Genomic DNA, 22,228 nt, shown 5'->3' with positions numbered 1-22,228 from the left:
ATTCAAGCCTTTCGTTCCTTAGAACACTTCTAAGTTCGTTTTCCCAATCGTTGAAGTTGATAAAATTGAGCCTTGTTCTCATTGTTGGTGGTAAAGTAGTGTTCTCAGAATTGTTATTCATCTATGATAGAATAAGGCAAAGTTTAATAATTATGTTCAATAAAATTAAAGTACCGTAAACGAATTAAATAGGTTACTTTAAAGCACTTTATTCAATATAAAATGATCCCAATTGAATTAAGTGATTCCAAGATCCTTTATTTGTGTAATAGTTGATCGGACTAAGGCCCTACCATCAAGAATTATATTTTCAAGGTGATTAAACTCTTTACTGATTACAACTCTTGTAACTCTTGGTTGAATAATTAACCATTACATGTTTAATTATTACCCTTTGCTTCAAGGCTCTAAACGCTTCAGGTAACCTTGTTGAGCACAACTAATTAAATGTGTCAAACGTGATTTACCCCAAATTACCTAAGATAACAAGTGACACCCTGCGGAGGCAGACCCATCACTTACGATCGAAGGGTTATTGGGTATCTAATTGGAAAAGCAATATCAATATTACCGGGACCTAGATTTATTATGTTGTGATTAATATAGTGAACTCTAGCGCATCATCAACAACATATATAAAATCTAACATGCATAATCTACTAATGCATAAATAAAACATGACATAGTATGACCCATTAGTCCTAAGAAACTAGACTTGAAATGCTCTCACTTGAACCTTCATGGATCTCCATCCAACTTGCTCCTTTAGGCCTTCACTTCACGAGCTTCTTTGGACTAAACTATTTAAATAACTAATCTATTTACTTTAAATAAAAAGTTACAAAAATACTTAACGGTACGCATACCATATTTAGATTACAAAAATACGTCATGATGCGCAGATCGTATTTAGAATCTATAGGCCATACTAGTCTATATATAACAACATAATATCATATATTATATAAAAGTGCTATATAATAAATCACTCAACATGCTTGCCTAAACTACAAAATCAAATGTTCACAATTAAGGCAACACAATTCCTAAAATATCTCATATTTCAAATTCATAATTACATAATATCATATATTATTCATTGCCATCTATAAAATATCATATATTTTAAATTTGGCATGAGATAGAATCAAATCTTATTTTAATATAGAAAGATAAATCATATTTATTTTCCATGATTATCCTAATTAATTTAGGAGATTTTATCCTAATTACTAGCAAATCAAATAATTTTAAAATTAATTATTTCCAAATCTAATTATGGGATAATCACATTATTATCCTTTTGGAATATGATGAAAATATCCTAACAAATTTTATCCAAAATTAACCACTTTAATTATGGATAATCACCAAATCAACAACTTTTGAAATTTGGTTTTACCCCCAAAATAAAATTTGATTTTATTTTTGAAAATTCTTCTTAAATATATATATATATATATATTTTTTGAAAATCCGCCGCAACCACCAGCCATTGGCCAATCGAGGCTAGCCATGGTGGCTAGGCGCCTCCCAGCACCCACTATCGTAAGGCAGTAGCGGCAGCAGCACTGCTGTTGGCTGCAGGCCACCGTGCGTGGCCAGCCAAGGCTAGCCAAGGTGGTTGGCTGCTTTTCAGCAGCCACGGTTGCAAACAGCAACAGCAACAGCGTAGCCGCGGCAGCAGCTAGCAACGCTTGCACGGCTGCTGCCCAGCCACCCCAGACCTTCCCCTCCCTCTTGGACTGACACTGGTCGGCAGCCATCGTGGCTACTGGCCACTTTAAATATGTCTTTTTTGTTTTTTAATTTAATAAAAACAACCTTTTTTAAAATTAAATTAAAACAGTCCAATAATTAAAATTAAATGCCTATTTAATTTTAAAATTAGGGCTCATCATAAAATTAATTCCAAAATTAATTCTAACTCTTAAAATTAAATTGATGATCATATACAAAACACTTTTATGCATAAATCAATCTAATTAAAATTATGAAACATGAAAATAAATCGAATTTAACCAAAATAAGCACAATATCAAAATTTAGGGCTAGGGTTTTCGAAAAATCCGAAAATTAATTAGGTTAGGGTTCGAAATTTTCAAACAATTTAGGGAAAGAATTCGGTCCGCTCTAGGATTTTTTGAGCATTATTAAATCACATTTAATCAATCCCAAGAGTTAAATAACATTTGATATAATAATTGAACTATAATTAAATTAATTCTCCCTCTTAATTGATCATAAAATTATGAACATGGACTTCAAATAATCGTATTATTATAATCAAGCGTGTTCATGAAAGAGGCTAACTGATACCATTGTAGGATTATAGGTATCATAAGCGGAATTTCTTGAATCATATTCATACGTACCTAAACAGGATCGCAAACATAAGATACAAGAATCATATAATTATACCTTTGAAGCGTGATTTTCACATAGCAAATTAATTGAAAAATCAGCGAGAGAATAGAGCCCCAAGCGTGACTCCACTACTTAGTCCACGGGATTCGATCAAGCATCCACCAATGCTAGATTAGTCGAGTGAAAGGGAAAACCGCAATCACCACCTTTAATGGACAACTGACCACCACGCATGATCACCACCACCACTGCACACCATCGGCGCCGAGAGGAGGAGAGAGCCGTGAGAGAGAGAGGGAGTTTGAGGGAGTTGGTTTCGTGTTTGCTAATTAGGGTTTCAATTAACAGTAAAACTGTTTCTCGTGAAAACCTAGGCACCTAGTCTATTTATAATCCTATTATAATTAGACTAGGTTAGGAAGCCCAAAACCCTCCAAACCAAGCCTCATGGCCGGCCACCTAGAGTGATGAGGCCTATCATGGGCCTCGTCCTCTTATGCTTGATCTAGGCCCTTTGTGTGACCTTATAGGATCCGTCCAATTGGGCTTTGGCCTATTTTACTAGTCCAAAGAGCGTTAGTACCTCTAACTATGATATAACGACGATTTAAATGGACGAACTTAATTATCTCCATAATTTGATCCATTATATATCTAGTAATTGCACTTGACGAAGACATAATTCCTTCACCATCTACACCAATCAAAGGTCTAACACCTCTGAGAAATCCTTTCCATTGTCTAGTGAAGGAAATGAAAATGCTAGTAAATTGAAGCTGTTTAGGGAAGGACTCAGTTTCTTGCCATGCACAAAAAGATTTACTTTCAGGATTTGTTTCCATGCACATCCGAGCATACATTGGCAAAAGAGAGTATGACTCATCATGGCCTCTAAACAACTGCTCAACTACACTCTTTAACCTGTATAAAGTTGACTGCCTCATGTAGATGCCATATCTTTGGAATAGAAGTTCATTTAATGCTTTCCCAGGAAAATCTGGGTTAGCTCTAATGTCTTTCATGACTTTATGAGAATCCCACTTCACATTGCATATGGGGTTGTATGTCTCTAAACCCTTGCAAGTGTGTACATTGGGCCATATTTTCTTTATTGCCCAAGTTCTGCCATCTGCAAGTCTACTTGCATGCAACCTCTTGTCACAACACTCAGAGTAGCACACTGTAGTGTATCTTTTATTTTCTGCGTACTCCACATTAATTACAACTTTTTCCTAGACAGCATAGTTCTTCAAAGTGTCCTTAGAATGTGCCTTATCAGTGAAAATCATCCATGGTCTGAGTGATATCTTACCAAAATCACCATCCTCATTCATCGCTCCATTCTTGTAAAGTCTCTTAAAGTAATCATCATCTTCTTCATCATATAAAAATTCAAACCATTTCCCTGGTTTCCAGTTGTCCTTGACTTTGGGAATTCTATTTAGTTACACTAACTCATCTGCATGTACATCACCTTTCGGTGCAACTTCTCAATCAGAGTCTTCCTCTTCTTCTGCCTGATTATAATCACCATCACACTCTGTACCTCCAGATTCATCACTCTCGAAAACAAACTCCATTCTTCTTCTCACCCTTAAACTAGAACTTGAGCCCTCCACCTAACTCACATTAAAACCAGAACTTGAGCCCTCCACCTGACTCACATTCTCACCAGAATCTACATACACCAAGCATCCTTCTCTCAGTCATAGTAGAACTAACCCTTATCCCTTTTCTAATTGTTGTGGTCCTAAGAACCCTTCTTGCAAATACAGAGGTCTGAGATGCCTTTGTCAATGGTTCAGCATTAGAAACAAGTGTCTCAGTGACTGTATTAGGTGAAAATATAGGGCTCCTTCTTAGGGGTAAGCTCTTAAACACAGTGTTTGGTGAGATAGGGGATGGTGGTAATCTAGGTTGGTTGATGGCAATGCTCTTCTTACCCTTTCTAAATTTGGCCTGTGACTTTGCTATCCTCTCCATGGTCATTTCAAACTCTTTCCTACCCTTGGTATACTTAGCAGCAGTTTGTTTAGGTCTAGGTTCATCTCTATCTTCCTAGGGTTCTTCAAAACCAGGATGCCTAAGTGGAGATGCATCATTACCAAGAACCTCATCATTTAGGGATATGTCTTTTAGGGAATGCTAAGGTTCAGGATCACTGGTCCTCCTAGGTATCATTTTAGAAGCAATTGGTTCAACATTTGAAGATGCAATAATTTGGGGTGGTTCAATTTGAGGTGGTTCAGTTTGAGATGGTTCAGCTTGAGGTGGTTTAGCTTGAGGTGGTGGAGCTTGATTAACTAGTTGAGGTGGTGCAAGTTTGGACATCCTTAAGTTCTTGATCATTTTATTCAGAAGACTTGGTTTTTTGGCAAACCCAACCCAAATGTCATATACATCAGACTGAGGCAGGGTCTGAAACATCCTAAATAAATGAACATCATCTAATAGAGGGTTATGCTTTTGGTTGTAAACATAATTAAAGGTAGGGTTGATGATAACATGTTTACTGTCCATAGTCACAGCAGTGTCTTCAAATTCCATAACCAAGTCGATCAAATTACATGTATCTAAGTTCACATCCATATCAATATGTTTACCGAGATAATTAAACCTTAACACAACCTCATCACTGTCACCCATACAAAATAAGGAAAAAAACCTAGAAACTTACAACATGCACCAATAAACTTGACACTTTTAACAACAAACATTCAAGGATACAACAATCAATCAAACATGATCATGCCATCAAATTTACTACCAAGATTAACCCACTAATTGTCCAAACATAATCATACACCTAATGTAGATGAAAGTAACCTAATTTCGCATAAAAATACAACATCTCAATAAAAATTGAAAAACAGAACATCAAACTACATCAACAAATGTGCCAATTCATGAAATAAAGGATCAGTAGTAATATACCTGAATTATGCAAGAATTCCCTTTCTAATTCAGCGAAATTAACGAAAATCCTTTGCAAACCCTAGCTTTTCCCTTCGCCAATTCAAATGAGCAAAAAAATTTTGAATGCGGAGTGATGTAATAGAAGTCTAATCAACATAAATGGAAGGGGAAGGGGTTAATTATGGCAGTTGGAGGGAAGGATTTAAATGGGGGTATATAAGTCTTTTCATTTTTTTATTAACCTAAACTGCTATTAACATTTAGTAAGTAGGTTATTAACCTTTAATTAACAGACTAATCACAGCTATTAAGAAGTAAAAAACCAGGGTATATCACTAAGAAGTCAAAAAAAAAAAAATGTGCTACTGCTGGAAAAAATAAACATGGAGTATACCACTAGAAATTTCCCTATTTTTTTAACCAACAAAAGTTTGGATAATTAGAAACAATTTTTCCTATTCTGTATAAAACTCACCAAAATTCCTACCGTAAATAAAATTTAATCCCACGTTTTCCCCCATCAATAAGGAAATCAAAGACGTGTCAAAGTTCTCGTCACACCCCGACACACAACTATAAAAATATCGTCGTTTCATCATATAAACCACAACATAATAATACCCTCCTAATTCCCCAATCTCTCTCTGAAAACCTTCAGCTTCCTCTCTTTCTTTCTCTCTCTTCAATGGAGGTTTCACTTTCAGCAATGGCAGACACAATTTCTCTCTCTCACCAACTCTTAATCACCGACTCTCTTCGAACTTCCTCCGTTATCTTCCCTACCGACGCTGTTGCTCCTCCTCCCGTCAGATCTCGCTCCGCTTCTTGCACCTCTGCGCGCCGTACTCTCCTCAAGCGCCGCCATCGCACTCGCCGCCGATCTCCCCCTTCCGACGGCGAAGATGAAGGTGGATTTTTTGGCGGCGATGATAGCGGTTTTTTCGGCGGTTTTGGCGGCGGAAGTGGCTGGAATTCCGGTTTTGGAGGAGGTGGTGGTGGTTTTAATTGGGATGATTGGTCTTCGTCTTCTTCGTTTCCTGATGATCCGGCTTTCGATTTCGTCTACGAGGTTTTGTGTTGGATTGTTTTCTCAAATTGCTTGCATTTTGCGTTCAAAAAGCTTGTTCGTTTGATTACTGAGGAGAGAGAGAAGGTTCCTTTGAGAATGGAAGTTTGCTGATAATTTACCGGTAGTTTTATTCGTTATGATTAATTGTATATAATTGTACAAATTAAATTCGATTTCTAGAACATATTGTTGTTTTAATTGTACATATAGTAGTGAATTTATTCATAATTTGCGGAAATTATTGTTCCTTAAATTGCTGTGAAATCGATTGATAATTTGCCGAGATTATTGTTCCTGAAATTGCTGTGAATTGATTGATTATTTTCCGAGATTATTGTTCCTCAGATATTTGTGAATTGATTCTTAATTTGTTGAAGTTATTGTTCCTTGAATTGCTGTGAATCGATTGATGATTATTGTTCCTTATATTGCTGTGAATTGATTGATTAGTTGTTGAATAATAATTTCTTTAACTTGGGTCTTGAATTTGATTGATAAACTGTGAAATTCATTGTTCTGATTGCATGCTATGGTAGTCGTGATTGTTTTTGTGGGTTGATTGTAGTTGGGATATTTTTTTTGGCTAGCATGAGATTTCAAGAGCTTGTGATTGATGTTAGATAACTATCTGACTATCTTGTATCTCAGTTATTTTCTTAAGGCTTTCATTGAGATATTGCACTTTTAAATCAACAATGTTCATATATTTTATGATTTCAATGCTTTTTGGGTATTTTTGGTGGGGTTCATTATGCAGTAGAAGCCTAGTCTCGGAATAATATGTGTCACCTCATTTTTAGCAAAATCTTTTTATTTTTGTGTAATATTTATATAATATAACTATAATAATATTATTCCTAATATGATATATTATCCTTTATAATAATTGTATTCTTTATTATTTTGTGTTCAATTTGCTAAAAATAGTTACACAAGATTTTGAGACCTTTTAATTAAGGGAGAATAAACTATATGATCCTATTTCTATACCGGGTCGGAATCCGGTGACGGTGAGAACACTACTAGTATATGAGAACAAATCTAGGCCTTAAGATCAAACGTCATCAACGACTCACATCAAATGCGCCTCTATAATGGCAAAATAGTAATAAGACCAAACTTTTCCCCCTTTATAGAAAACTACTTACTGCTCATCAGAAGAACTTACGAGCTCCAATCACAATTTCAATGAGATTCAAGGATTTTGAGCACAAATCCGTTCAATTTATATCAGATTTCAGCAACAACAAGAATCAACAAGCTTCATTGAACAATAAACAAGTGATGTTCTTAATTTTGGCTAGTAATTTTCAAATTTCATGCTCTTTATTTTCAGATTTTCTTTAAAATTTTCAAATTGAGTGATCTTAATTTAATTTAGTAAATTTTTTAATTTAATGTTCTAACATTCGATTTTAGTGTTCTGAAATTTCGAATATGAATGCTCTTAATTTTGGTTATTCGAGTTTGATATTCTAATTTTTGCTTGATTTTTGACTTTGTGTGTTCTCAATTTAGGGTTTTCGTTAACATTTTCATATTGCATGTTAATCTTTGTTAGTTTTCGTTAAATTTCCTATTAAATGTTTTTGTTTTGGTAATTTTTTGTCAAGTCATACGAAAATTATTTTTTGTTTAATTTTTTTATTTTTGTAGAAATGGAACATGTGCTATTGTTGTTGGTTCGTGTGAGATGGAGGTGACTGTTTTTGTAATTATGTTGCAATTAAAACTTGGTTTATAATGGGTTATTGGTACATTTTTATGACACTTATGAATATCCTGATAGTGCATATAAGGTGTTTGATAAAATGCTTGTTAGAAATCTTGTGACTTGGTACTCTATTATCAATGAATTTGTTTTGAAAGAGTTCATAGGTAATACTTCGGATACTTTTGATGCGGAAAATGAACTTTGGGAATGACATGTACATTATGCAACTGTGGCAAACTTAATGGTGTTGTGTTCTTGTGTCTGTCGTCATTATACAAAGATGTTTGTGTAGGATAAATGAGTAGTAAGATTTTATTATCAAAATTTTAGAAACTTGGGGAGAAAGGTTTGTGAATGTGTGAATGAAGTACTGAGCTTCTGTGTCTTAATAATGGTGTTGTTTGATTGTGTGTATTTCATTTGTCTGATACTCCTATTTGCTTATGTCTTTCTTTATTAGTATCACTTAAGCTCCTTTGGTTTACTTGTATAGGACACACAAATTGGGTACTCATGCATAACATGGTCCCTTGATGGTAAATATCTAGTTAGTGGTAGCAAGGCAGGAGAGCTTCAGTGTCTCAGACAGGAAAGCCATCGGGAAGCCCACTTACGGTAAATCTTTTGTGCAAATGAAATATATCATATCAAAAATATTTAAGTTGCTAATTTTCTGCATTTTGTTTAACTTCTATAGAGGGGTCCAATGCATATTGTCAACTCATGGTTGACAAATTATGAGCTTTAAGCAGAACTAAGGTTATAAAGGTCTATAATTCATATTATATGCTATCATGGTTTTGTTTTGCACTGTTTCTTTCTAGTGTATGGTTTAGGATTGAATGCTTGGCCTCTTCTAATCTATAAGTCCGAGGAGAGAAATATAATTCGTGAATAATTCTTGATCGTGACCTATGATTATTGGCTATGAAAAAAATTGTTCTGGTTTGGTTTCATCATCTCGGTCAGGCAGTAAATGTACAAAAGCTTTTTCCATACTAAAGATGGCTTATTTTGACACTGTTTCGTAATAAGTACGTGGTCTTTATTTTAATTTATGAGCTCACTTGGTGGTTCATAGCTTTTCTGGGTTGCTAAACATATAGAAAAGACATTAGAACCTCTAAGAAAATTAATTAATTGTCTCAATTTTAGAAAGTAGTTTTGACATCACCACCTCTAGCTTGAGAAGTAGAAAGTTGCTGGTGACATGTGGTTGTTCTCACTTCAATTGACATGCAGATGTGCTAATCTAGTTACTTGAAACAACTAGGGGCCTTGTTATGTTTTCTTTTCGTTGTAAATTTGGGCGAAATACATCAAATGAGCTCATAATTCTTTGCTCATTTATCAGACGAGCAATTGCTGTGCTGCAATGTGTGGCGTGGGTGTGAGGACTGTAGCAGCAGTTAGTGTTGGCTGGGAATGATGGCTGCAAAATTGCTAGTAGCAGGGCATGGTTGGTGGCGTAGATATTAGGATGTGTGGCCTGCTGTGGTGTTATTGCTGTTGTTGTGCGTGTGATTGGGTAAGGTGAGGGTGGAGTTGTGGTGTAAGGTGAGGGTGGAGTTGTGGTGTAAGATAAGAGCTTTGGTCAAATGATCAAACTAATTCTTAGTTGGTTGTACAAATAAGCAAAGGCAAGGAATAAATTGGTGCATAATATTTGTCTTATTATTTAGCCCTCAAGTATTACAAGATTTTCTTATAAGAGATGATGCATAATATATGTCTTATTTGGCTTGTGTATGATGCAAATGAGCAAGCAAATATTTGCTCATTTTTCAAATGAGCAAATTATTCTTTGCTCATTTTGTCAAATGAGCAAATAATTCTTGCTCATTTGTCAAATGAGCAAAAAAATCTTGCTCATTTATCAAATGGGCACATAATTCTCTGCTCATTTATTAGACGAGCAAACAAATCTTTGCTCATTTGATAAATGAGCAACAATTCTTTGTTCATTTTATCAAATGAGCAAACAATTCTTTGTTGATTTGTCAAATGAACTGATTAAAAATTTATAACATAGAAAATGATTTAAAATATATGATAAAACCTATTAGCTTAATTGGTAGAGCACTATGCAAATGCATAGGGGATGTAGGTTCAATTCCTACATAGGTTATCTCTATAAAAAAAATTAATTAAAAAAAAAATCCAAATTTGTACTAAATTATATGAGCAAAAAACTGGTTTGAAATGATTTATAACTATATAAACTTTGTTACAATTAAACTCTCATACAAACTTGTGTCTCCACTTTACATAAATGAACCTACGTGGGATTCAAACCCACATCTTTTGTGCATGTGCACAATGCTCTACCCTAGCTAGTAGGTTAACGTATTTAAAACATTCAAATACACTCACAAATGAGCATGAATTTGACAAAATGAGCAAGAACCATTTGCTCATTTGACAAATGAGCAAGGATCCATACTGTATTGAAGTCCTCTCTTATAATGCCTCTACTAGGCGAAGCCTTCTTAACTTCAGCAATCAAACCAGGTAATCCTGTCCGTTGGTAAGCTGCTCTTAAAGCGCCAACAAAATCTCTTGTTTGGGGAGCATCATCAAGTGCCTTCTCTAAATCATCAAGAGGTCGTCTTTCCTTGAACTAATAAGAGCAAAATTGTAAGAGGTCACTTAAATTATAACACTATTGATAGGAAGTTAACAAATTAGTATACCTGTGAAACTTCAACATCCTTGTACCATATAATCTCCTCCAAGATGTTACGAGGGGTGTTAGCGATGTCCTGTACTTGAACCACAAATGGACCATCATAACCTGAAGGAGGAGCCATTGGAGGCCGTCTTCTAATAGTTATGCCCTGACTAGCAGCCATTTCCTCTTGTAGCACTCTAGCCTCCCACTCTTTGATTTTCAAATCATGTTCTTGAACATCACCAACATATGAAACTTTGGCAGATACATACCCGGAACCAGACTACAGAGCAAACCACCAAAAAAAATAATCTTTGAAAACCTTGAATGTCCTTACAGACTCTAGTTTTGACATAGATTTGTCATGATTACACTCATACTAACTGATACAAAATTGAGTATGCAAATAGCGTATAAAAACTCAAAAATGCCCCCTTATCAGTTATGGAAATTCCTAAACACTTCCTATAAGGCATAAAAATCAAACACACCACAATATATAAATTTGTAATATCTCATGCTATAGCCTAGCATTAGTCTACCCCCAAAAAAAAGCTTTGACTAGGAAATTCCTTCGATTCCTTTATACAGGAAAACCAATCTGATCTCCCTCAATCCAACCTACATTTCTCACCCTCCAGGCACCTAGTAAACTACAACTGCCAAACAATTGTAAAACTGAGCTTAATGAGAATTTCCTGTATTTTAAGACATTGCTTCAATTCCTCCATACAGGGTCAACTACAGCTGTAGAACAATAGAAAAAATCAGCTTTAAGAGAGTTTCCCATATTTTAAGACATTATTTCAGTTCTTCCATACAGGAAAACCAAATCAGTCACCCTCAATCCAACCTACACTACTCGCCCTTTGGGCACCCAGCCGACTTCAACTAAAGAACAATCCAAATCTCAGTCATTCTTAATAGAGAGTTTCCCCTATTTTACGAAATTCTTTCAATAGGAAAACAATACCAATTATCCTTAATTCAATCTACATTACTTGAATGTCGAACACAACAACAACGACACCAACAATAAAAAAAATGGCACAAAAATCACCCAACAAAACCACACATAAATCGTACAAAAAAATGGTAAAATGACAAAATTTAAGCACAAATTAGTGAAATGCAATTACCAAAATTGACAAAATCAATCTCTATAACCATTCATAACCTTAGAAAATATAAGTAAAAGTTCGAATTACACTATAAAGAACCCTAATTAACAAATGAAGCAAAATTCAAACTAAAATCAACTAATAAGTTCGAAAATTGCCAAAAATCCCAAAAAAATTGACAAAAACCTTAAGTAATCAAACTAAAATCAACGAAAAATCAAACTTTAATCAACAAAAATCAAACTTTAATCAACGAAAATCAAACTAAAATCAACGAAAATTACCTTGTCAAAGAATCAATGAAGTTAGAAGCAGAATTGATGAAGAATCAAAGCAAAGGAAGAGAGTAGTAAGTAGGGAGCAGAGAAATTGAAGGAGGAGAGAGAAAAATGGCACTTCAAATGAAGGAGGAGAGAGAAAACGCTGGAAAATTGTATTTGAAATTACAATTGATTGGGATAAATTATAGCCATTGGATGCAATTAACCAACGGTTGTAATATTTCCTCACATATAATAGGGTTCTCACATAAGGGGGTGGTCTCATATGATCCTATTTCTATATGGTCGGGATCCTGTGAGAACCATCCTTTATGTGAGAACACTCCTAATATATGAGAACAAATCTAAGCCGTAGGATTAGATTAAAGTAGACGGTTAAGATCAACGGAGAACAAGTAATGGCATTACTGTAAATAATGCAGCTGCCCAACTTCATATTTTACCCAAAATATCTGATTTTCTCTCTCATCAAACACGTTTCACACTTTCCTTCATCTTCTCTCTTAAAACCACCAAATTTCTCTAAAATCCATTGTAATTGCTCCAAATCAAAGCAAATCACATCGATTCCTTTTGATTTTTGCTCAAATTCAACGAATTTTATACATAAACTTATATAAAATAAGTTGAATTGGGCAATTTAATAAGAATTTTTGCAAATACGAACCCTAATTTGGCGGAAGAACAAATTGAAGAAAATTTTGAATAGAGGTTGGCGAAGAACAATTAATTCGTACAGAAATTTGTTTTGAAATGCAACGGTAACTTATACTCCAATATTCACTAGTAGAAAAAATCAAATAGGCACCCCCCCTTTAGCACCGGTTCTTGAAAACCGGTGCCAAAAGAAATGGGCGGGATTGGAAAATAGGGAGTTGGCACCGGTTCTAACCAAAACCGATGCTAACTCATTTAATTAGTGTTTGGAGTAAAAAATACCCCAGACACGTGGCCCTATGGCCAAGTGACACGTGGCACCCAGCCATTGGTCAGCAGGGCTCCAATCCCCTGCTGACACGTGTCCAATGAACCCTAAATGGGGAACCAAGACTCCCCACTATAAATAGTGGAAGGGCCCTCATTAATGGGCATTCATAAATACATACACCAGTCTTGAGCAATATTAATTGCAGAATTCTCCCATTACGTGAGAAGTAATTTCACTATTTACGCACACTTTTCATCCTGTACGTAACTGACTTGATCGTCGGAGGCGGAGCTCCAACCAACCGGAGACTTCGTGGTTTTGCAGGTACAAGCGGTGAAGGGCATTCTCGGAATTGTAACTCTCCCGTAGGACACATCAAAAAACCCCGAAACATTTGGCGCCGTCTGTGGGGAGAGTACTTCTGAGATGACTTCTAACCCTGTACTACCGGATCAGGACAAGCGGCTGTTGGCCGAGCCTGAGGTCCAGACGAACCATGAAAGTGGTGACGACTATGAAGTCAACACCTATGTGGCCCCAGACGGGTCCTTCAGAACAAAACACACCCGTTCCAAAGATAAGAAGGAACGGGATAACAACCAGGCTGCTCCAGGCAACCCAGCCGGCAACCCGGTTGGGGCTGCCCAGGCGGCAGAAGGCTCTGCTCCCGTCACCAGGAACGAACTCATGACCTTCATGAATAGTTTCAAGGGCGAGATCAAGAACCTTATTCGGTCAGCTACTCCCAAAAAGAGTCAGCCGGCCAAGAAGCCTTCTTCTGGGAAGAAGATGATCAAAGATCGGGTCCCTACCCCTCACCCAAAGCTAAAGGAGGGGGAGGGCCTCAAGTTCGATACTAACAGACTCCGCTTCCCTCAAGCGGAACTCAGAAAACCCATCCGGCAATTACAGCCAGATGGTTCCAAGAAGACTTTCTCTGATGCCCGGATGTTCCTCCAAGAAAAGAGAAGTCAAGCATCTACGTCGGCCTCAACGTCGACCTTCCCAGACAGTTTCCGTGACACCTCTAACAGGCGTACGGGAACAAGCCTAGGGAGTCAGACGGGCGAACCCTCCGCCCGGTCTGGACCCCAAGTGATCCAGGCTGGCTATTTGGTCCGCCAAATGGGTTGGGTGGATCCCTTTTTACCCAGTCGGGCCTCTTTGGCAAGCATGTGCAGTAGCCGTACCAACCCATGGATTGGCAGCTGCACCTGCTAAATTTGGGAGAACAGCCAACATCGTTCTCCCCCGAGATAACCCAAGCGCCACAGCCGGCTAAGGTTAAAAACGTGTTGGTAGGGGCCTACGATGGTACCTCCAACCCAGAAGACCACCTAATGGCCTACTCTAACCTCATGTACCTACAGGGGTTGGACGATGCCGTCTAGTGCCGATGCTTCCCGGCTACCCTGAAGGGCATTGCCCAACGGTTGTTTGGTAATCTACCAGCCGGCTGCATCAACAACTTCAGAACTTCGGCGTACTTATTTACGTCAAATTTTTCAATGAATATCCCTGCCAAAAAGACTAGCCTTGACCTAGGGGCAATACAGCAGGGTGACAGAGAAGTGCTCCGGTCCTATGTCAGACGGTTCAATCTGATGAGAATTCAGATTCAAGGACTGTCTGACGAAGTTGCTTACACAGACTTCTTTAAGGGTCTGAAGGATGGGTCGACCTTTAAGTTCGACCTCGTCCGGAAAAGGGTAGCTACCCTTCAAGAGGTGTTAATGGAAGCTGAAGCCTATATACAGGCGACGGAGCTTTGCGCTGTAAAGCAGCCGTCGGATTCCAAAAAATCCGACAGGAAAGATAACCGGCAACAGCCACAGCCGGCGAAAAAAGAAGAAAAGAAGAGAAAAGAGGTCTGGGCGGCAGACCGACCTGGTCAGCCGGCTCAGAATTTCAGACGGAAATCTGAACCGTACGTTCCCAAGTACGAGTTCACAAAGGACTGCTCCTCCATCCTCACGGAGATCAAAGACCGGATGTCTCTCGAGAAACCGGCTGCAATGAAACGTCTCGTAAGCAACCGGGACAAGAGTAAATACTGCCAGTACCATGAGGATGTCGGCCACGACACTAATGGTTGCTATAGCCTCAGGCGGCTATTAGACCGTCTGGCTGATGAGGGAGCTCTGAAGTCCTATCTGCCCAAAGCCAAGAGTAACACCTAGGCAAAGAAGGGGCAGACGACAAAAACTGTGCTCACCAACTCTGAGACGGATGAAGAGACTATCTTCACCATAGCAGGCGGTTTTGCCGGAGGGGGTCCCACCATTAGGGGCACCAAAGATAACATCAGGAAGCTGGTCAACTCAGTGGATGAGAGCCAGGCGTCGAAAGACACTTTTCCTGAGGTCCTTATTTCTGAAAAGGACCGAGGCAAGGTCAGGCGGCCTCACGACGATCCCATAGTCGTCGAGTGTAAAGTTGCCAATCAGAGGGTTGGCCGGATCCTAATAGATACCGGGAGCTCGTCTGACCTGATCAGCTATCAGTGTTTGACCAAGCTCAAGTACAAACCCAGTAACATGCACCAGGCGCCTCACCCACTAGTTGGTTTTGGGGGAGGGGTAGTGCATCCGGTAGGGAGCATAGATCTTCCCATCCGGCTGGGTGAAAAGGGGGAAGGACGTCACATGGTTGTTAAATTTTTAGTTGTAGAAGAGCTGGCCGCCTACAACATGATCTTTGGCCGTCCGACCCTCAATGAATCCAAGGCTGTCATCGTTCCCTCGCTCATGCTCGTTAAATTTGAAAAGGATGATGGTATAGTCGGTTCCCTAAAAGGGGACCAGAGGACGGCTAGGGAGTGCTATATCTCTGACGTCAAACCGACTATGGGGGCAGCCGGTGACGACAAGCCCATAGACATTGATAATTGTGATACAGCAGTCCCTGCTCCAAGGGAAGCCGGTAGGAAAAGGAAGGCGGACCAAACAGAACCCGTCAAACAAGAAAAATAGCAATCACTAGCCGGGGAAAGGTCAAATGACCAACGACCTCAGCCGGCTGGTGACTGCCTCGATGTCGTCCTGGACGACAGCCGCCCAGACAGAACCGTCAGGATAGGGACGGTTGCTTTTGAACGGTTGGGAGTAGACCTGCTTCAACTTCTGAAGGAATTCAAAGAAATCTTTGCCTTTGAAGTGGAAGAGATGACAGGCGTCAGCCCGGATTTAGCCGTCCACAAGCTCGCCGAGGACCCTAAAAAGAAGTCGGTCAGGCAGAAAAAGAGGGATCACGGTGAAGAAAGATCTCAGGCGGCAGCGGCTGAGGTCAAAAAACTGTTAGATGCTGGGTTCATCCGACAATGCTACTACACGGATTGGGTAGCAAACGTTGTCCTCGTGAAAAAGCCGAATGGTACCTGGCGGATGTGTGTAGACTACACAGATCTAAACAGAGCATGTCCCAAGGACAGTTACCCGCTTCCAAAGATCGACAGTCTGGTCGACTCGACATCCGGTCATGTTCTGATGAGTTTCATGGATGCCTATTCAGGTTTCCATCAAATACCCCTATGGAAAAAAGATCAAGAAAAGACGACCTTCATCACTGATCAGGGGTTATTTTGTTACAAGGTGATGCCGTTTGGGTTAAAGAATGCACCGGCTACATTCCAGTGCATGATAAACACAGTTTTCATCAACCAGATTGGCAAGAATGTAGAGGCGTACATTGATGACATGATAGTCAAATCCAAGCTACAGACGGATATCCTACTGGACCTCCGGGAAACATTCACCACACTCAGGCGGCACCAGGTCATGCTTAACCCAAATAAGTGTGTATTTGGTGTTGAGTTTGGGAAGTTCCTCGGATTTTTTATCAACCAAAGGGCATAGAGGTTAATCCAGAAAAAGTACAGGCGGTCATCGACATGCGGTCTCCCCGCACTGTAAAAGAAGTCCAGAAGTTGACCGGTTGCCTGGCGGCGTTGGGGAGATTCCTCAGCCGGTCAGGCGACAAGTGCCTCTATTTCTTCCAGGCCATCCAGAAGAGGTCCAGATTTGAGTGGGGAGAAAAGGCGGAAGTGGCATTCCAGAGGCTAAAGCAACACTTGCACTCTTTGCCAAGGCTAGTGAGCCCCCTACCCCAGGAGGTTCTCTACATGTACCTAGTCGTCTCTGATCATTCCCTCAGTGCCGTCCTCCTTGGTGAGAGAGACGGTAACCAGCTCCCGGTGTATTTCATTAGCCATGTTCTTAAAAATGCTGAGCTCCGGTACCCTATGATCGAAAAATTTGGGTTGGCCCTGTTTGTAGCAGTCAAGTGGTTGAAGCCTTACTTTTTGGCTCACCCGGTGGTTGTATATACAGACCAGCCGCTCAAACGCCCAATGACCACCATCGAGTCATCCGGCAGAATGATCAAGTGGGCTGTTGAAATACAAAGCCTTGAGATAACTTTCGAACCCAGGCAGGTAGTGAAAGGTCAGGCGTTTGCCGACTTCATTGTCGAGATGACTAGACCGGTGCAACCGGAGAATCCTGATCGGGTTTGGAAGTTATTTATAGACGGTAGTTCTACAGTGAACGGTTGTGGTGCAGGCGTTATATGCCATTCTCCGGAAGGGGATAAGTTTGAATATGCACTACGGTTCAAGTTCCAAGCCTCAAATAATGAGGCAGAGTATGAAGCTCTGCTAGCCGGTATACGCATGTGTAAGGCGGCAGGGGCAAGAAAAGTTAGCGCCTGCTCAGACTCTCAGTTGATCGTTAGCCAGTACCATGGTGACTACGAGGCCACCCATCCTGCTATGATCAAATATCTGCAGGCGGTCAGAGAGGAGGTTGTGTCACTTGACGAATTTCATCTAAGTCAGGTGCCCCGGTCCGAGAATAATCAGGCGGATGCCCTTTCCAAATTGGCATCATCCACCTCCTGTGATGCACCTAGGACAGTCTTTTGGGAAGTCATTGACAAAAGAAGCATTGATCATGACCCCATTGGAATTCTAGACCGAAGTGCCACCTGGATGGATCCCATCCGGGCTTACTTGACAGACGGTACTCTACCGGATGTCCCTTCTGAAGCAGTAGCACTCAAGAAGCGTGCTCTGAGTTTTGTTATGCACCAAGGGGAGCTCCTCCGGAAGGGGTACCTACAGCCGTTTTTGAAGTGTGTAACCCCGGAAAGGGGAAGAGAAGTCCTAGAGGACCTGCACGCGGGTTTTTGTGCCTCACACATAGGCGGCAGGACCTTAGTTAGAAGAACCAGACGACAAGGGTACTTTTGGCCCACTCTTGAGGCAGATGCCATGGGTTTGGTGAAACGGTGTGACAAATGCCAAAAGTTTGCCCGGTTGATACATCGACTGGCAACTGACCTAACAGCCATCCATAGCCCAGTTCCGTTCGCAAAGTGGTACATGGATATTCTGGGTCCTTATGCGCCTGCATCAGGCGGTCGCCGCTACATTTTGGTGGCAGTGGACTACTTCACAAAATGGGTCGAAGCAGAGGCGGTTAAAGGCATAAAAACAAAGGACGTGATATCCTTCATCTGGAGAAACGTCATCACCCGGTTTGGGGTTCCAGTGTCTATGGTTTTTGACAACGGACCACAATTTGAAACGCTTGTGCTCAAGAGCTGGTTGGGGAACCAAGGAATCTCCCATTGTTTTGCATCCATTGGTCGTCCTCAGGCAAACGGGCAAGTTGAGGCTTTCAACAAGCTGATCTCAGACGGTATAAAGAAGAAAGTGGAAAGAGCCGGTGGACTATGGGCAGAGGAATTACCTCATGTCCTTTGGGCCATCAGGACAACTGAAAAAGGGGCAATCGGTGAAACCCCATTTCTTATGACATACGGCACCGAGGCAGTACTCCCCATTGAGCATTATGAGCCAACCCTCCGCATCATGCTGTATGATGAGGAGGCCAACTGGGAAGCCATGCGGGTTGCACTGGATGCCCTCCCAGAACGAAGGGGCAACGCAGCCTTGCGTCATGAGATCTACCGTCTAAGAATGACAAGAGCCTACAACAAGCGGGTTCATAAACGACCCTTGAAAGTAGGAGATTTTGTGCTTCGCAAAATGGAAGCAACCGATAGGGCCAATGAACAAGGCAAATTAACCCCAAATTGGGAGGGACCCTACCGGATCTTTGAAGAAGTACGAGACGGTACATACCACCTGGAAACCCCAGACGATAGAAAGCTGCCTAGACACTGGAATGTAGACAATCTCAAAAAGTACTACTTCTAAAAATTGTATAGCTTTTGTAAACTTCTGCATGATTAATGAGTAAAATTTACTACATATTATGCTTACATGCGCCATGTCTTGTGTTTACCACAAGCGGATCTTCTTATAAAATTTCCATGCGCCATGTCTTGTGCTCATCACAAGCGGCCCTGAGAACTAACGAATCATCCGGTGACACCCATACGGGTAAATTAATCGAAGAGAGCATCTCCCATTTGGGTGGAAAATTGTTCTAGTGATCAAACTTCAGGCGGCCCTCGCCGCCTGAATAATCCATTGCACCAAAGAAACGCAGGCTAGCATTCCCAAACATGCAGCCAGCTCACTCTTTGAGAAAAGTACCACCAAAGGCTGGTCTCAAAACAGACAGCCGGTACTCAATGTTGCCGCCTGATCCACTAAGAGAAGGCAGGCCTCAGACATTTGGTTTAGGCCATAACCTATGTAAGGGTGTTCTTGCAAAAGCCCAATCAGCAAATGGACACCCTAAGCCTATGAAAAGGCCTTTACAAAATTACCAGTCGGCAAATCAGTAGAAACCGGCTGGCATTCATTCTAATGTTAGCACTTACTTAAATTATTAATATTTGTGATATGGCATATGGATAGCCGCCTGGCACAATGTCACTTCTGCCAGCCTCCTATCCAGGGGCAATTACCCTAACCCCATCCAGTCTGGTTGGGGGTCATGCGGAAATATACTTGCAAAAAGTAAGCAAAGTCTGGTTGGGGGTCATGCGGAAATATACTTGCAAAAAGTAAGCAAAGTCTGGTTGGGGGTCATGGGGAAATATACTTGCAAAAAGTAAGCAAAATTTTAATTTCTTGCAAAGAAAGTGCAGAAGAAATTCATTCAAAAGCCGGCTCAGCTGGTGGAAATGTTTACAAATAAAACCGGCACAGCCGGCGAAAATGTATATCAATATTCAAAATAAAAAACAACAGCAGAATAAGCCGACCCTTCCGGCGCTATTACAAAATAATGCACGGCACGCAGGCCGGGAGGTCGTTGCTATTCTAGCTGCACAGTCACCCGGTCAGCCTGAGCCTGATTTCTTTCCGGATAAGATGGGTCGGTGGTGGGAACGGAGCCGGGAACAACCTCATCCTCGACTGCCTCCTCGTTGCCAACCGCCTCCTCCTGCATCCGCTTGAACTCCGCCTCAATCCACTGTTCATAGGGTTCAGGCCCCGGCTTGCCCTCTTCCTCAGCCAGAATGGCAAGATCTGCGTATTTGTAGGCGAGCTCCCAGACGTTGTAGTCTGTACCCGGATGGATAATGGAGAACGCCCTTTTCATCCGGTTCTCGCAGTCCTGCTCATTCTCCTCAATGAGCGGCTCTGTTCAGCTTCAAGGGTGGCCTGGAAATTGCCCTGTGCAGCAGCCGCCTCTTTGACCAGGCGGTCATTTTCTTTCTGCATGCGGGAGCTAGTCTTCTCCGCCTGATCCAGCCTTTTGAGGGGCTCTTCATGCATCTTGAGCTCCTCTTCAGCATTGTCCAGGGCCACCTTGAGGTTGTCCGCCTTGGTCTTGGACTCAGTGAGGGCTTTTCGGAGGGTCTTGACCTGGTCCGCCTGTCGCATGATTATAGATTTAGTTTCTAAGTCATACACAATCATTGAATAGTGGGCAACGTTATGTGCGTCATCCGCAGAACGTTTGGCTCTTCTTACCTCCTCTTGTTTGCGGATGTAGGCCTTCTTGAGCCCCTCCACGCGGAGCAGTGCCTGCAACAATACAACTGGTGTTAGTAGAAAACCGGATGTGCATACTACAAATAAAATGCCGGGTGGGCACTCTTCAACTTACATCAGCCAGCTCGACCATTACACGGTCGGCATTGAAGGTGTTGATTCCAGGAATCGCCTCCTTCTCGTCCCGGGGAACGGCTTTCAGCATGGCCCGGGCATACTGAGTAGCATCCGGCCAGCGTGGAGAATTATCTGCACCAGAAACTGACGGTGAGAAAGCTGCATATGCTCCGCCTACGGACAGCCGGCTGATTAGAGAATCTCCCGGCTGAGACTGAGAATATAACTTAACCCGCATGGGTAGGTCAAGCAGCGTGAGGTTGAAAGGGTTTATACCTTGTTGGGAAGCTCTCTGGCCCCTGGCAGAAGATGGACCGGTTTTGGTCCTTATTGGGGTGACCTCTTTCGAGGCCATTTCAGCATTAGACCCGCCTGGGGTCTTTATTGTTTTACAGCCGATAGTAGTCCGGGCGGTTGAAGCAGTTTTCTGCACCTTATGTGTAGGCCCCTCAACAGTCGGCCGTGGCCGGATCTGTTTTTGTAGGAAGCGAGGGGTTTTGCCCCCATCCTGAAACGAAGTCACAAACGGTCAGGTGAAGATATAGCAAAAATAGCACCACGACAAACAAGTTAAGAAAGAGTCAGGCGGTCTAACCTTTTTAGCCGCCTGAGCGGCAAGCTTCTTCTCCAGATTCTCCTTCCGGATGTCTGAAGCTTTTTTAGCGGGTGTTTTGGCGGTGGGCAACATGTTCTTTGCTTCTTCTGCAAAACACAAATCAAATGCATCCGGTCAAGATCATAATAATATCGCAATTGCAATCAAAAGAAAATTGCTAGCCGGCATAAAATTAACCGGATGAGGCTCGTAACCTACGTCTTTCGAACATGCTGCTAAGCCCGCAGGCGGACAAGAAGCACTCGTCCTTAAAGAATTCATGTTTGGGCACCCAGTTTTTGGGCACCCTTATTATCTCTCCGGTTGAGAGAGTGGAAGAGACTAGCTCAAAGAATCCGGAGTCCAGTATAGCCTCCCTATCGTTCTCTGGCACTGGGGGCAACCGGCACTTCAGCCCTAAAAGTTCTGGTTTCCGGTTGTAGGTCCGGAACTCCCTATTCTCCTCTTCAGTTGGAGCTTTAACCAGATAAAACCGGTTTTTCCAGTCCGACCATTTAGACGGCTTATCTAGCG

The 22,228-nt window shown here is 41.1% G+C and overlaps 2 protein-coding genes across 2 annotated transcripts; one reads left to right on the top strand and one right to left on the bottom strand.

Annotated features, from left to right (window-relative positions):
- The first annotated feature begins 5,989 nt into the window (after positions 1-5,989).
- Positions 5,990-6,463, top strand: LOC110734822. Its single transcript, XM_021914967.1, has one exon. It carries the CDS (start codon positions 5,990-5,992, stop codon positions 6,461-6,463), a length of 474 nt encoding a protein of 157 aa, XP_021770659.1.
- A 3,961-nt stretch (positions 6,464-10,424) lies between these two features.
- LOC110734847 (indole-3-glycerol phosphate synthase, chloroplastic-like) lies at positions 10,425-12,388 on the bottom strand. The gene is made up of 3 exons (XM_021914989.1): positions 12,143-12,388; positions 10,760-11,020; positions 10,425-10,686 (listed from the first exon to the last, which is right to left on the bottom strand). Exons 2-3 carry the CDS (start codon positions 10,916-10,918, stop codon positions 10,426-10,428), a joined length of 420 nt encoding a protein of 139 aa, XP_021770681.1. The 5' UTR covers positions 10,919-11,020; positions 12,143-12,388; the 3' UTR covers position 10,425.
- Between the last annotated feature and the right edge of the window lie 9,840 nt (positions 12,389-22,228).

The sequence above is a fragment of the Chenopodium quinoa genome, unplaced genomic scaffold (genome assembly GCF_001683475.1).
Source record: "Chenopodium quinoa cultivar QQ74 unplaced genomic scaffold, ASM168347v1, whole genome shotgun sequence".
Taxonomy (NCBI): domain Eukaryota; kingdom Viridiplantae; phylum Streptophyta; class Magnoliopsida; order Caryophyllales; family Amaranthaceae; genus Chenopodium; species Chenopodium quinoa.
This window is presented reverse-complemented; position numbering and strand designations above follow the sequence as displayed.